The sequence below is a fragment of the Eleutherodactylus coqui genome, chromosome 3, assembly GCF_035609145.1.
Source record: "Eleutherodactylus coqui strain aEleCoq1 chromosome 3, aEleCoq1.hap1, whole genome shotgun sequence".
Lineage (NCBI taxonomy): Eukaryota > Metazoa > Chordata > Amphibia > Anura > Eleutherodactylidae > Eleutherodactylus > Eleutherodactylus coqui.
The window spans coordinates 172,753,905-172,771,318 of NC_089839.1; the positions used below are offsets into that span (position 1 = coordinate 172,753,905).

The 17,414-nt window shown below is 42.2% G+C and overlaps 1 protein-coding gene across 1 annotated transcript in view; it reads right to left on the minus strand.

Moving 5' to 3' along the window:
• ERC2 (ELKS/RAB6-interacting/CAST family member 2) overlaps window positions 1–17,414 on the minus strand; it is a 991,327-nt gene that overhangs the window by 867,842 nt on the left and 106,071 nt on the right. Inside the window, exon 2 of the mRNA XM_066594594.1 lies at window positions 15,494–15,910. Within this exon, the coding sequence (XP_066450691.1) occupies window positions 15,494–15,910 (417 nt within the window). The remainder of the gene's footprint in view (window positions 1–15,493; window positions 15,911–17,414) is intronic.

The following is a 17,414-nucleotide window of genomic DNA, read 5'->3' on the forward strand; positions in this document are numbered from 1 at the left end:
ACAACCTCTGACCAGATGCATCTCATCAACATTTGCTGTACACAGCAGGTGTCGGATCTCAAACCTCATAAGACTTCCTCAATTAAACTATTGCTCATCAACATGAGAATACAGTCTCATAAACACATTAGCGGAGTCCTACAAGAATCTGGTGGTTGTATGAGTAATAACCACATAACTATCGGCTCAGATACTAAAAGAGTTGGCCGTGTTTCCTCATCTGTCTGTGTCTTGGCTATAGATTGTTCATACTTATAATTCCCACAAACAAGGACGGGCTGAAATTCCTGCACATTGGCTTGAAGTTCCTTGTAATAGAATTAATCAATTCAAGGTGTGTGATGCTGGATGCCGAAGATACCAATGGCTCATGGACCCACCTACATGTTCAGAAACAACTCCCGTAGAGAACCAAATCTAATGTTTAAGAACCAGTGAAGACCAAACATAAATCAGTTGACCAAAGGGATTAAATTACAAATTGCACTTTCAATATCTAGTCTTGCAAATGATAATTGACACCTGACAGGTAACATAATATTGGCTCTGCACCCTGTTCTACTGTTTGCATTGAAATACCCATGTCAAGAGTTTACTATGTCATAGCTATGGTTGGATCTTCCATTAGATGCCAGAGACACGTGTGGAAGGACTCATGTACGATAGTGAACAGAGGAGGTAAGAGACCCTAGTATAAAGCCACACAGCCTCAGTGTATGGAGATACTGTATATAGTAAGGCCCCATACACTTAAAGGGCAAAAACTCTTGATGAGATATCTTCAGGATATCTCATCAATAGTTAATCACCAGGGACCCGCTGCTCGAGATCCCAGCTGATCGCCTGGCCCGCTGTCACTGCAGTGGGCCAGATGTTATCGTAGGATACAGGAGCGGAAGTACCCTAGCTAGCATCCCTCCCATTGGGAGCTGAAGTCGGCTATTACACTTCCACCTCCAACACCAGGGATGGGTAATAGCCGCTTCAGCTCCCATTGATTTCAAGTGGAATGAAGCCGGCTAGGGAAGTTCCACTGCCATCCCCTATGACACACTTCCAGCCCACCGGACTGACAGCAGGCTGGCTGAGCAGCTCATTGCCGGGAATCCCGAGCAGCGGGTCCCTGACAATTAACTATTGGTGACCTAAGCTCATCATAGTTTTTGCCTGGAAAACCCCTTTAAAGGGACTCTTCAGTTTTGGACAAACCAAACCAGACTTCTCTGATCCAAACTGTGCATTGGTAGTTTAAGACACTACATGCTGCTTTGAATGAGCAACAGTGGGCAATCAGAGCAGCATGTAGTATCTTAGACTACCCATGCACCATCAATGGACAGTGGACATCAAGTAGTTATAAAAGCCGTGCAGCCATCTTGGTTTGTAAGAGACTCAAGGACACCAAATTTAGAAAAGCTCCTGCCTAAGGGCTTCGACAGACTACCATGATACGCCGTGATTATGCGCGCATAACGTGATTAGAACCCATTGGTTTCAATGGGTTCATTCTCACATCTTTTTTTTTTTGCAATCATTGTTTCCACAAAAATGAAAAATCGGATTGGACCTATCTTTCTGAATTTTGAGCACCAAAGACCTCCATGGAGGTCTATGGGAGGTGAGCAAACACACTCATTAGCCCGTGTGGGTATGCGCTAAATGCAGCACATACTCACGATCACCGTCATCTTATCAGGCAAATTAAACTTTTGAATCAGGGCAAGGTGAGCACAAAATACACTGTTCACTGTGCAAAGCAGTGAGTGTATAGCCCTAAGCGTGGCTTCAAACGACCGTATTTGTGAACAGTTTTCAATTATTTCAATGGGCCCATTCTCAGCATTCATTTTTGCTCGCATTTCACTCAGGCAAAAAAATAAACGTGACATTCTTCATTTTTGTGTGAATTTGCTCACCTAAGGCGCTATTGGAGACTATGGGGATGAACCGTCCCCAGCAGGGCAGAAAGTACAGTGAAATGTGGTGAAACACATGTGAAGGTGTGACGCTCAGAGCGCTGAAAGTCGCACTATGCGAGCGTTTTTGCACTTACGTTTGCCTGAAGCCGTCCTAAGGGCTGACTGAGACGAGCGTATTTAGCCTGTGTATTACACACGTTTTTTTTTTGCATGCGTAATATGTAGTGCTAAATGCCCATTGATTTACATTGGGCTATTCAGCCCTGAGTATTACATGCGTGAAGAAAAAGCATCCAGAAAATGCTGGCCGATATACACTTAGCACTGTAAATAAGCCCTAAATATGTGTAGCGGTACTTACCCGTCATCTGCCCCGGTGATCCAGGACTGCAGCTCTGTGATCCTCCCAGCCTTGGTTGTGGAACGAAAACCACCTGATCGCTGCGGCCTCGTATTGGTTGCAAAGATCATACAGGCTGGGAGGACCGCGGGGCTGCAGTGCTGGATCACCGGGCAGATGACGGGTAAGTACCACTACTTTTATTGTTTTTACACATGTGAATCTATGTTTAAAAAATTGTATAAAATCGGAACAACCTCTTTAATTGAAGCAGTCTGGCTATCCTTATGGGAGCAAAACCATTATTTGAGGGTGGGGCTTATGAAAAAAAATGTATTCAGCGAATATGCATGGCATCTATAAATCTCCCCCAGTTATGTACTCAAAATTACAACAACAAATAGGAGAAAGGAGAAGCAGCCCAAAGGGCACATCGCCATTCATTCTGCGAAAGGATAGGAGACCGCCAACAATCATGGCCACTACGGTCATACAATGAGAAGTACTGTATAACCCAACAATCATACAAATGCAGTAAACTTTGTATCCCAAATAAAGAGGTCAAGCGGGGACATTTGTCAACTGCTCCGTCTCCAAAAGCCTCAACAAAGAGGTCTGTAAATGTGAATTAAAAATGTCAAATATGTAAATAATCTTCTCATAAGAGGATTAATAGGTTCTACTACAGGATAAAATCGATTAAAGCATTACATGTAATGCAATAATTGTAGCATAAAAAGGCTCTCAGGCATCAAATGCTTTTGCTTTTATTATATATCTCATTCATTACTTTGCATTTTATGTTTCTTTGAAAACTGAAGCAAACCTAAAAGTAGCCAATTACCCGGGCTGCAAACAATGGAGTTAAATAAAGAAAAAAGGTCTGTTAAGCATTAAGTTAATTATGATACTTGTGGGCATGGAGATTACACTTCTTTCATTTTCCAGGAGACCTGCTGAAAACATAATCCTGCTTTAAAGGCAATTCATCAAGTTGAACATGCAGGCCGATCGGCAGGCGACATAGTATAGAGCTGGGGGGCAGACTAATGCATAGCTGACTGGGAATAGAGATTCAACAGAGCTGGTAACTTATTAATAAAAAAATCCCTGATCACTGTGGGCTTAGGAGTCCAGTGGGCGGTGCTAATCAATGACTGACAGCTACCGATCTATACACCAGTGGTTCTCAACCATTTTCAGCCCAGCGCCCACTTTAGGTACTGGGATGGTGGCCAGCGCCCCCCAAGCCTTACTAGTTTAAGGCTGGCTTCACACGGAGCAGATTTGCCATGGGAATTCCGTCCGGTAATTTGCCGCAGCAAATCCGCCTGCGGCCGCTAATCCCGGGATTGGCCAGCCATGTGGACGAGATTTCCCAGAAATCTCGTCCACACGGGGCAGCGAATCCTACGCGGCAAAGCCGGCAGAAGCTGGCGCTGCGGCGCGGATTCGCCGGCTGCAGAATTCTCATTTTTTTACTTCTTCCGCTGCGGCCGCGCTCTCCTCTTTGGGAGTGAAGGCGGCAGCAGAAGAGCAAGCGGCCAGGCCGCTTCAAAACCCGCGGCTAAGTACCGCAGGTTTTGAAGCAGCGCTTCTCCCGGCGGAAATCTAGCAGTTTTTTGCTGCGGTCAAACCGCGAGATTTCCGCCGGGAGTCCGGCGTGTGAGAACCCAGGCTATACCCAGTCAAAGTTTACCTTGTTTACAAAGTTAAAAGTGCAAATGAAAATACTTTTTTGGAAAGTTCGAAAGTGTTTAACAGATTAGCATTAATTGTGAAAACGTCTCTAAGAAGTATTTTAGTCAGCTACATTTTAGCTGCTAACATGCAAGTGCTAAATATTAAAAAACAGGTTAATTGTGGATACAATAATAAATAGGTTTTATTGCAGAAGATAATTTTTGGGGGAAGCAAGCAATAATACTATCTTTAATTATCATTCAATAGAAATGTACAATGTATAAAGAAAATGCAGGATACACCTTAATTCTTAATGGCCAGAAGACTCAAATGCAAGAACAATAAAATTCAACTAATAATAATAATAATATTTGCCACTATCGATCTGTGTCATTAAAGGGGTTCTGACACTAAAAAAAAAATTGTACTCACCTTGCCTGGCTAGGACCGATCGCCAGGCATGTCCCTTCCAGCCGGCATCTTCTTCTGTGGCTTGTAGAAGCAGAGCAGGAGCGGTCAAAATGACCGCTTCCTGCTCTGCTTCGTCCGTCAGCCACTTCCGAGGTGAACGGACGGGCCGCCCACAACAAGCACGTCACAAGCAGTGCTTGCTGTGGGCGGCCCGTCCGTCCTGGCTGAACTCCGAGATTTTGTCTATTAGGCAGACCAGGGAACAATGGCTGCTAAAGCATAAAAACATTATTCATGTCAGAACCCCTTTAATGGCTGCCTTGGGCCTGATGAGCGAACGCCAGTCTCGCGATATCTGGTTTTATCTTCGTGGCTTCTACTGCTAAATTACAAGTGATACTGAATTTTGGTTTTATATATATATCAGATATATTTTTTAGAGTGGACCATGGGCGATAGCCATGCAAGGTAGGTGCGGTGGGGGAAGCAAGTTGGATTTTAGCATCGCGGCCTATAAGCTTTTAGCTATGCCCACAATGTGCACTACACTTGCCATGGGGTTGCACAGCATCAAGGGGCATGCCCAACATTTGGTGGGGTACGGTACTGATGCAGAGCAGTTGGGAGATGTTAATCAAGACAGGGGGACGGATGTGTGAATCCTTCTGAAAGCAGCAAGGTCTAGATGACAGGTTAATTAGCATAGCAGTAGCAATTAACTGGTGATTAGTATAGAGCACAAGATGTTTTTAGAGTTGACTTTATTAATTTTGCTGCATCTGAAAATATATACAGGGGTGTGTTTGGAAATTTTGGCAGGTGATCATTTTTGGCATGGCGACCGTTCAGGTTAACCCCTTAAGGACCAGGCTGTTTTGTACCTTAAGGACCAGACACTTTTTAGGGATTATACTCATGTGGTGGTTTTACTACTAGAGATGAGCGAGCATACTCGCTAAGGGCAATTGCTCGATCGAGCATTGCCCTTAGCGAGTACGTGCCCGCTCGGGAGCAAAGATTCGGCTGCCGGCGGCGGGCGGGGAGCGGCGGGGGAGCGGAGGAATGGAGGGGAGATCTCTCTCTCCCTCTCTCCCCCCCCCCCCCCCCGCTCGCCCCTGCTCATGGCCGCAACTCACCTGTCACCCGCGCCGGCAGCCGAACCTTTTCTTCTGAGCGGGGGGATACTCGCTAAGAATAATGCTCGATCGAGCAATTGTCCTTAGCGAGTATGCTCGCTCATCTCTAGTTACTACCCTATTTTTTTTCCTTTAGCTATCAAAATTATTTTTGCAGTTTTTTTTTTCCCTGTGACATATAGGGCTATTTTTTTAATATCTTTTTCACTGACTTTTTTTCTGTTTTTTAGTTTTATTGGGGGTAAAATGCTAAAAAAGATGATTTTTTTAACATTTCTAGTTATTTTTTTTTAAAATTAGTATATTTACACTAAAATAACGTACGGGAAAAGATTCCTCATTTTGTTTCGGACATTTTGATATATAATATGGATGGTTTTGGATTACAGGGCGCTTATAGCGATGTTTTTGGTTGGCGTCGGTTTTGGGTTATTTTCTTTCTTATGTATATATTGTTGTTTTATTTTGGAATTTTGTTTTATTTGTGTATGTAATTATGTTTTTCACTATCTATGTCCCCTATGAAGTCATATAAGACCTCTGGGGGACATTCACATGTTTTTTAAATTTTTTTATTTGACACTTTCCCACTGTAGCTGGGGTATCCATAGGAGCCCCAGTTACAGGGGGAAACAACCCCTGGAGTGACATTAGTCACTGCCAGAGCTGGTCAGGGTCTAGTATGACCCTCCAGCACTGCTGTAGCAGGGGACTCGGGAGGTCACATGACCTCCCCGACTCCCGTAGTGAAAGTTACACTTTATATTTTCACTTTTGGAGTACGCAGCGCTCAGAGTACTGTGTACCTGGGGAAGCAGAAGGCAGAAGGGATTAAAAACCCCTCCTGCCTTCTCCTTCGAGTTATTAGCTGTCACTAACAGCTGATAACCTGTTCCTGTCTCTGATTGATTGCAGAGCCAGGAGGCTTAAAGTGCCGCCGTAATTTTACATACGGCTAAGCTTTAATCCCAGGACCAGGCACCGTAAATTTACAGTGCCTGGTCCTAAATGGGTTAATAAAACAACCTTATAGGTTCCCTTAAAAGATAAAAAAGTAAGATATACACACACAACATTATATATTAGATATAGAAATGCATATATATATCCCTTCCCTAATATCACAATTTGACAAGACTCTGTGACCGAATAAGAGTATTTCTATTTGGTATAAAATTACAAAATACTGACAAGTTCCAAAAAACAACAGTACAGGTAAAATTAATAAGCTAATGACATTGTTATTTTATTTTAGTCTTTGGCCAAAGGGTCGAGCATTCGTGCAAAATGATTGAAACAAGAATTTTAAATAATTTCCTCATGTGAAAAGGCATTAATCAAATCCACTGAAGCCACTAAAGTGTTCAAAATGAGACATAAAAGTTAGAGCAAAACTTTTTTGCATTTCTTAAAACTGATATATGTAAAAAAAAAATTTTTGTCAGACTGAATAAATATCAGGCTAATATCTAAGAAGCTTTAATAAAGATTTATGAATAAATAGACAGAATTAGCAAATAAACAGGATCAACAGGAACACAGGTGTCAGAACAGCTGGCGTGGTCCCACGTGCCACAAACCGATTTAGCCTGGCGCTACTCCTAGGGACAGTAGCTGAGGTCCTCTAGTTTTGTACCCTTTAACCCAACTAATCAGAATCTGGTATTCACTGCCGTGACCCCCAGGCCATAACCCTAGGAATTGTCTCAGTGTTGTGGCAGTTGACACAAACTGGTTTCCTAGCACGGTATCAGAGGAGCAGGCAAAAACATGGTTATAATCCAGAGCCATGGTCGGAACAGGTGGAGTTTTTGAATAACGATATTACAAGCCATGGGTCAAGGCAGGAAGCAGACAGGTATAGCGTGGTCCAGAAAGAGGCCAAAATCAGGAACTGAGGAGACATGAAAGCTGGGTAGAACAGGCAGAGCTAAAACCAGGAATCAGTCATAATCAGAAAGCAACTAATTGCTCGGGCACTCTCCAATGGGGGAGGATGCCTTAAATAACAAGAGGCTTGTCTGGATTGGCTGGGGATGGAAAAGCTGGGTGCATACACTGGTCCTTTAAGAGATGGTCTAACAGTGCCCTATGGGTGGCAGGAAATTGACAACTGGTGCACTGCCTACTGTAAAACACACAGTACTGGTTGTGATGTCAGGAGGAACTAGGGAACGCCGTCTGCCACATCCAGCTGCTATAACAATAGGCATCTTAACTACTAATTACCTATCTGCAGGATAGTCAATAGCTGAGCATTGTCTGGACCCCACAGTGGCCAGCATTGCAGCAGCCCAGGTTAGTGATAAAGGCTCAGCTCCCACTGAATTCAATAGTTTAACTGACGACCTATGCAAGCTTAGCTCATCAATAGTTAAGTCCCCCAAAACACTTTGGCTAAGGGTCCTTTTAGACGAGCCGATTCTTGTTTGTACAAGCAAGCGATATCACCGCTAACTCGTTCGTTCTCATGCAACCTGTTTAGACAGGCAAATGCTTTGTTGGCTCATTCAACCGAAAATCGTTCAGTCTTTCACATTCGCTGTATAAGTGAATGAGAGGGACTGAAGGAGCGCTATCTAAATGATATGCTAAGCGAACAAGCCAACGATGAATGAACAATGAATGAAAAGTGAATGATTCTCGTTCGCCGTTCAGTCTTTGGCTCCTGCTTGGACTGAACAATTACCGTTCGCTTTCGCTCACTTGAATGATAATAATCGTTTAGTCTTAAAAGCACCCCAAGTCTCTCTCTAAAAAAGTAACATGTAATATACCAATTTTCACATAACACTTATGGGGTCAGTGCAATGAAATATATCAAAGTGAACTCTCTTCTCACAAACTATATTACATTGCCGAAAATGAATTAATCTGGACACTAAAAATAATCATATTAATATTTGGCTCAGCCTTATCTAGTATCTAATAATGCCATTAATTAAATGTGCTCTGCCAAGTTAAATACTAAAAAGAGGAATATAACACAAGAAAAACACCACCAATCAGACATGTCTATGGGGTTCTTACTAACTCCCTTCACAGTGTTGATAAAGCATTTCCCTAGTAAATTAGTCCTGGCTCCAGAACCAAGCCCTTACAGTAAACACAGAGACTATCTGCATGGAGCGGTGGACCTGCTCTATCAGCGCGCCTCGCAGGAGTATTCTATAACAAATTCTCTCAGGCTGTTCCTAGATCTATCATTCCAAATTCTATGCGCCAATAAGTATCCCCCGCTAGGTCACCCAAATTCCTCATAAACAACAAGCATTACAGGGTTCTAAAGCTGTCCAAATAACATCTCTCTTACAAAGCGTAATAGTTTCAATGTCTTAAAAAACAGGTCTGTCAAAAAGAAAAAAATTCTCCCGAAATTTCAAACGGAGTGTAAAAAGTAACATGAATTTTAAATTCTTCTTAAGTGGAAACTCAGCAGTTGTTGCCTAAGGCAGGCTCTTTGATAGAAATAATAAAAGTACTTGATGGTTCTTTGGGTAAACTATGTGTGGTCAGAGTATTTAAAAAAAACTTTGTAAGACCAAACATCTGTACTAGATTTCCATATGATAAAAACTCTGTATTCCCTTAAGTTCGCCCACAGTTATGCAGAAAAATCTAATGTTTATTTGAAAAGTAGAAAAAAAAAAAGATCATCCACTGAGAAAACATAAATATCGGTGACAAAATGAGACGTTCCGGAAATTCAAATGAAAGGCCGGAGGTTCTTAGACATATCCAGGAGCTAGAAAAAGCAGCTTAAGCAAATACTCAAATGGTCCAACTGTGTGTTTGTGGAGTCGCACTTGTAAAATGCCCTGGTAAACGCTGGGCAGGACCAAGTGGCACTGACTCAAACTCTTACTGGAAAGTCCAACAAAGTCTAGAGACAGAGTGGTTATTACTAAAAGACTTAAAGGGGGTATTCCCATCTCGGAATGTTATGGCGTAGTACTAGGATAAGATTATTACTGACGGAGGTCCGATCGATTCAGAGAAGGACAGAAGTGGCTTGGAGCGTCGATGCGCAAGAAATTGTACGGTAGCTCCATTTAAAGGGGTTCTCTACTTTGCACAATGTCTGCTTGTTGAAAGGATCACATGACAAAAAACAACTAAAAAATGTCAACCTGCTAGGGCCCTCGATAATCATCTGTTATCTGTGGGAAAATCTGGCAGTTAGTATTAAATACCCCTGCAGCGCCACCACAGGAGAAATTAACGGGAGTCTGTCAGCTCCTATAAATCCCGTAAATGAAACATTTAGGCTCATAGGAGTTGACATGCTGAGTCTGGTGATGTGAGTATTATACTTACCTTCCCCACCATTCCCCCGCTGTGCACTGCCAAAGCTGCCGCTGATTGTATCTGGCAGACTACATATGTGTGCACACAAAATGAGAGAACTAGTCCTCACCCATACTGTTCAAGGCTTGAAACGGAAACCTCTTAGGTCTCTCTGTCACATAGTTTACAGCCCTGCCAGTCTTTTTAGATGAACAGAAAAGTGTTGAGGATGGCGCTTTTCTATTCAGCTCAAAAGACCTACAGGGATGGAAAATATATGACTCGGAGACCAAAGAGGACCCCATCATACATTAGACACAATGGTTCCGTCCTGGCTCCATCCAGGTTTCCGACCCTAAGCAGTTTACTGCACAGAAGTAGGGACAGAACTGGAGATAAAATTGTGGTATGTACTAATTGTGGTCTACTAATTCATGGAAGGAACATAAGGCACAAGTGTATGACTTTAGAAGCATCACATAAGATTCACAAAAATGGAGGGTAAAGGGTCTTGAGATTGGTTTACCAAAGACAATTCACTATAATCGCCAAAATGGTTGACTATGTTTACCGCTTTGAAGAATTTGCAACCGCTCTAAAACACAAAATCCTGCTCTCTTCAGTGAAGTACTATACAGACTAAGGGTACTTTTACACGACCCAACTAACAGCCAAAAAAATCAATTAAACAAGTGATGTTAAGCGACAGTTGTCCCATGTGAATGTGGGACCCCACAGGATAGATTTGTTTAAGCTCCATGAAATGAATTTAAATGACTAGCGAGGGACTTCTTGCTCAGTGCAAACAGGCATTTGGAGGCGGGTGGCCAGAAGAGATCTCAGATGCGCTCTGCCACTATTGACTGAATGACTATTACTCCTGAAAGCAATGTAGCAACAGCCGTTAGGATGACCATTGGGCACGAAAGTGCCCAACAGTCATCCCATGTAAAAGCACCTTAACTCCTTAGCGACAAACCTATTTTGTGCCGATTTTCATCAAGGCCCATAACTTGTTGATATTGCCATGTGAGGGCTTGTTATTTTTGGGGTGAGTTGTACTTTTAATGGCACCACTTTGGGGTACATTTAATGTGTTGTATAACTTTTACTAAATTTATTTGGAGGGCACAGAAAAATCCTCCAGAAATTCCTCCATTGTTTGGGGGTTTTGTTTTTACGCTGTTCATCATTTGGTAAAAATAACATTAACTTCCTTATCATAATCAGCGCAACAATTGCAGTACTAAGTTTCTAAAGACTTTTTTTATAACTTTTTACTACTTTTTCATAATGAAAGCACACTTTTAAAGGGAACCTGTCACATCCCAACAGCACCATAAACTAAGTTAGGGGATGTAACAACGAGTCGGGTGAGGTATTTTTTACATGGATCAAGCTGTATCCCCCTCTGAAATCGGCGCACGGCATGAAAATCTATCTCTTTTCAGAGCCCTGTGTATGCGCTCTCCTACACAAGTCTATAGGAGAGGGCGTGCAAGGGACTCTGAAAAGAGTCGGACTAATTGTAGTTTTTGTTGGTAGCCGTCTAAGGAACATTTGACTTTTTGATTGCTTTTTATTGCGTTTCTCTTGAGAGGCAAACAAAAGAGAAAAAAAATCAATTCTGGCAATGCTTTTCAAAATTACTTTTACAGTGTTCACCATGTGCGATACATAACGAACATGGTCTACCTATTATGTGTTTTGGGGGTATTTTATCCAATTAAAAAGGGTTTTTGTGGGGAAAAATGTGTTGAATTTGTTTAACTACCGTAGATTTTTTTTCTTTAAATTAGACTTTATTGAACCTTTTTTTTAAGACTATTTTTTAGTTTCTGAAAGAGACTCGAAGGTGCCACCATTCCTATTGCTAGAATAGTACACTACATATATTTATGTGGTGTATTCTACTAAAGCTTTGACAGCAGCTTATTAGACACTGCAGAAGGCGGGGCCAAATAGGCTAAATTACGTGGCAGAGACAGAGGCCTTTGCCAGGCTTCTGGCTGCCATGCGAACCCAATGGTACCTTGCAGACCCCTTTTTTCCCCTATCATCTGCTTACATACCGATTGAAGAATGTAAGGGGTTAAATTTGGAGGTTTGTCAGTAATCAGACAATCCCCCACCTTAAAAAGATGCATGTGCAGGTTTAGGCCTCATGTCCACTGCTAAATTGTCATTTAAAATCCGCAGCGTGATCCGCGCCCCATAGGGATGCATTGGACACCCGCAGGTAGTTAAATACCTGCGGATGTCATTTTCCCTTTAGGCGCGGATTGCATCTGCGGGAAAACACCCGCGGCATGCTCCATTTTTAGTGCGGGTCTCCCGCAGGCTTCTATTGAAGCCTATGGAAGCCGTCCGGATCCGTGGCACACCCGTACCTGAATTTCTGCTTTCCATCGCGGTAGCGCGGGAGAGCAGGAGCTAAAAAAAAAATGGAGTGCCCTGCGCATGCGCGCGGCACGCTACCGGCGTGCTGAGCACATCCGCCGGGCTGAAGAGAGAAGATCTGGCCGCGACGGAGGGAAGATCCGCAGCATCCGGACAGGTAAGTTTAATCTTCTTTTTATCCTCATGTCCGCGGGAAAGGAGGGACCCGCTGCGGGATTCTGCATGGAGAATTCGCGGCTGGCCTGATTTTCCTGTGGACATGAGGCCTTAAAGCCCATTAGTAAGGTCAATAAAAATTCGTATTGCCTGTCACTAAAGGGTTAAGATTAGGGAAACATTCATGATTACTTTCAAGTTTTGATATTTGGGTGGAGTTGCAGAAATAAAACTTTCCAAAGTGTCTATACAGGTTTGGTTTGGAAATTTTACATAATTTTACTTAAAAACGAGTGACCTTTTAGACTTGATTTACAAACATATTAATTACAGCGAAAATTTAAACACATGTAAAATGAGAAAATATGTAACGAAAAATCTATGTTTACATGTTAGTGAGAACCAAGGCCAAAGTCATTGGTATTTCATTTAATTTATCATTGGAAACTGCACAAACCGACTTCTACAAAGAAAAATAGATCGGTCATTTACTATTTTTATAAGAGGAAAAATGTTAACCTCGTTTTCTGTTTCATGTTACAGAATGTTAACTTTGCCTTCTTTCCAGTCTTTAAGTCCAAAGGACTCCAAGAGTTCAGATCATCACTCATGTTGCAGAGCACAAGAACAAGTGTCTCTGTTGACCAGGTATCCCGTAACACGCAACTCTAAATTGTTGTAGCTCGCAGAATGTTTATAGAAATCCCTGGAAATATGTATTAATACTACTGAACTGAGGAAAACTAGCTTGTGGGGTCCGACTACAAATACGTACAAAGCAAGCATTTGTTTGTCTTGCCATCAATCTTGTAAATTAAAGGGATTGTCTCATCCAAGAAAGTGGTGGCATACCGTTAAGGCAAGATAAATTGGAAGGTACATGCAACCAGCGGTGACGTGGTGGTCCTACATCGTTGTCTGGCATGCATTTACACTGAATAATTGGGTAGTTTTGACCGTTCATTGGATCATACCTGCGCCTTTAGTCAACCCTTCTGCCACCACTTTCTTTTCAACAAATTGTTATGTTGCCTATTTACACAAAAGGATTGGAAGCAGACGGACAATGATTTTTAGGCCCGCACGAATGATCTAACGATTCATAGCTCATCATTCACTTGCTGCATGCGTTTACACAGGGGCGTAACTATAGAGGGTGCAGGGGATGCGGTTGCACCCGGGCCCAGGAGCCTTAGGGGGCCCATAAGACCTCTCTTCTCCATATAGGGAGCCCAGTACTATGAATAGAGCATTATAGTTGGGGGCCCTGTTACAGATTTTGCATTGGGGCCCAGGAGCTTCAAGTTATGCCTCTGTGCAGCATGGTTTAGGTATGGGTACGGGTACAGATACAGATAGAGGGGGTGCCCCAGCTCACGTTTTGCATCAGGGCCCCTGAGCCTTTAGTTACGCCCCTGCGCTTACACCTAACAATTATCATGCTAATCACTAGATCTAATGATTTTTCCCATGATAATTGAACTTTGTAAAAGGGCCCTAAGAGAAGCTATTAGGAAATTAATAGGTCAGAACCCCTCACCCCGCTGATCAGACATTGGTGGCACACCTTGGCAACATGCCTCCACTGTTTTTGGTGAGACAACGCCTATAATCAAATAACCTGTAAAGTACAAAAACAAGTATGCCAATTCAAAATGAGAAATATCAGCCCAGGATCTCTACAGGGTTCCTGTAACATCTGTTTTGCAAGATTGCATAAACCTTAATGGACTGAAACTGCAATTATAGAATTATGTGCCAACTTCAATAATATTGCCAAAAGTGGAAGTGTTAAAGGTTTTGACTAAACCACAATACCATCCAACTTGACTGGATTTGTCCAAGTAAGAACCAACATTTTTGCATTATCAAGAATTTTTATACATGGAGTATATAAAGGTAGTTGAAAGAACCAGCTATTGTCTTGTTTATACATGTAGTTGATAACATACCACATTGACTATATAGATCATTGGGCCTCATTTATCAAATCTGTCTAACAATAGAACTGTCCTTGTTGCCTAAAGCAACCAATTAGAGCTCAGCTTTCATTTTTTCCAGAGTAATTTAAGAAACGAATGCTGAGCTCTGATTGGTTGCTATGGGCAACAAGGACAGCTTACTGCTACATCATTTTGATAAATGAGGTGCATTTGCCACATCTAATTTCTGGGGAACCCCAACAAGTCATATATTAAGGATCTCCGTCATACTGTAACGGTTTCAATAAATCGATAATTACCACATGTGTTTTCTATATGAGAAATCCTTAAAGGGGTATTCCCATCTTGGGAATCCCATTCTAATGTGCTGTAAAGCACTCAGCCATTACATGCCGCTTTCAAAAATCCCCTCTTCTCTTGAAAAGCTGTAGTGTTCTTTCAAGTTGGTAACTGCTCATTGCTAGAGTCGTCGACCACCTCCGCTGTGGAGAGGAGATGGCCGGTTCTTGCTCTCCTCTAACTCCCTATGTGATGCTCTGTTGGGCTGCTGGGATCTCTGGAGTGCATGCACACTAGCTCCCGGCCACCAACTACCATTGTGCTCTGCTTTATCTTTCTGTGGAAGGCCTCCTGGGCAGTGCAAACAACCAAGACTTTTTGCACTGCCCAGAAGGCCTTTTAGAAAATGCAGAGCACAATGGTAATAGTAGCAGTTGGCCGGGCCAGCAGCTAGTGCCCATGAGCTCCAGAGATTCCAGCTGCACAGCAGAGCATCACATAGGGAATTAGAGGTGCACGAGCACCGGCCACCCCTCTTCATAGCACAGGTGGCCGGTTTGCCTAGCAATGAGTAGTTAACAGCTTGAAAAAACACTACAGCTTTTCAAGGGAAGGAGGCATCTTTGAAACGGGCATGCAATGGGTGATTGCTTTACTTTAATATTTTTAGCACATTGAAATTGAGTTCCCAAGATGGGAATCCCCTTTAAGATATAACCTGTTCATTGACACTTAAAGGAGTTGTCTCATTAATGATGACTCAAGTCCTCCAGAATGGGAGTTTCCTAAAGAGGAGCCCTCTGTTCTGGACCATACAGTAAGCTCCCAAGCAGGGAACCATCCTCTATGATGTTCTTTTGCACTAATGCCTCATAAAAAGACAAGCCCTTTAATTAAAAAACAGATATAGAGAGAAATAAAGCATACACATGTTCTTACCTCTCTTAGATGAATATTTTCTTTATCCTTTTGATCCAGAAGCACTTCTAAATGGTTAAGCTGCGACTCTGCCTCCACCATTCTTCGTGTTTTCTCGTTTTCTTCTTCCATACCCTTTGAAGGCAACCCTTTACTCTGAAGCATTTCAAGAAGCTTTTTGATGGACTCATCTCGGGCACTTAGTGTCTGTTTTTGTGTTTCTATCCTCAATTCCATTTCTTCTAAAGTTTTTCTGAGAAGGAAAAGTTCTTTGGCCTGCCGGTCATGCTCTGCCTGAAGCCTTCGGAAATTCTCCTCTGTGAGCTCAATTGTAAAATGCTCTGCCCCTCGGTTTCCACTTTCTTGTTGAAGAAGATGATTAAGATCCCTCTGGGTCCGTAGCTCATCTTGAAGGGCTTGGATGGTCAACTGCAAGTGCTAAAATACATATAGAAAGATCATATAAATGGGCTAATATACCGAACTTTCAGTGACGTAGACAAAACTATATTCGAAAATATACTAAATATACTAAAAAAAACATATAGAACTATTACTATATTTACACGCTGTCGGAATACTGCCAACTACTAAATCTAAAAACACCCGCGAACAAGACTGGTGCCAGGTTAATGTGCATTACTAGATTTTTCGTGCTCAGTGACTGTGATAGGAGCTCAAAGTTTCTTCACTCCATACTTTATAAAAGAAAACATACACAAACATTTTAGGCATGGTTGGAGCAAGATATGTGGGACACATTTATCATGCAGAAAATAAAAACAATGAAATAAAAGAGAATAATCTTTTATGAACGAAAAAGGGGCAATATTTTGCAAAAATTAAAGGGGCTATCCAGGACTAGGGAAAAAAATGGATATTTTCCCCCCGAACAGTTCCACTCTTGTCTATGGAATGTGTCTGGAATCCTAGACAACTCCTTTAGTATAATATGGAAGCGGTAGGAGTACTTATATTAGCAAGAATCATTTTAATGAGCGTTCCCACAACACCAACAAAAAGTATCTGTTCCTACAACAATCAGCCTCTGACTGCCTATCCCAGTAGCCTAGAAGAGGGGAACATTTAATAAATAAGGTTTACGGCATAAAAAAAGTTGCACATTTTGGCGCACAGCATCTTGTGCACCAAAATATGTGGCTTTTTGATATTTTATCCCAATCCTGCTATTTGTTAAAGGGAACCTGCCACAACCTACAAGCACCATAAACTGAATTATAGGACAAAATAAGGAGTCTGGGGATGTACTTTTCAAACACACCTGGCTACCCGTTTCCACAATGTCACCCCTGAAAGTCTGTTAGCGGACACCGCAGTGGACTATCTAGGCTATGTGCATGCACTCCTATAGAGATAAATGGGAGTACATATGCAGTGGCCAGCAGATACAATCTAGTGCCGACTTTAAGGGGTGGCAGTGCGGAAAAGAGGAGCAGGGTGTGTATAAAAAAAATACATCCCTGGACTCCTCGGTACCTGCCCTATGAGCACCATAACTTAGCTTATGGTGCTCATAGCTCATTGGAGCACTTTAACTATTATTATTTTTCGGGGTGAAGTCTAAGGGTTTCACCCTACTAAGGTTTTTTTTACGTTGCGATAGTGCTGCGTTTTTTCCAATGGGGCTTTCTAATGTTAAAATCGCAAGTCCCATTGAGAAAAACACAGCGATATCGCAGCGTTAAAAAAACAAACAAAAAACGCTAGACAGTAGAAGCCCTAAATAAGAGCTCGTTTATTGCAGGATGAGTTGTATATTTCAATGTAACCATTTAACATGTCAGAATGTATGGGAAGATGTTTTAAAAATTCTCAGTGAGACGAAATGAGAAAAAACCTACAGCTACACCATTGTGGGGAAGCAGGGGGGGTGCTTTAAAATCCATACTATCTTTATTCTGTGGGTCAGTACATTTACAAC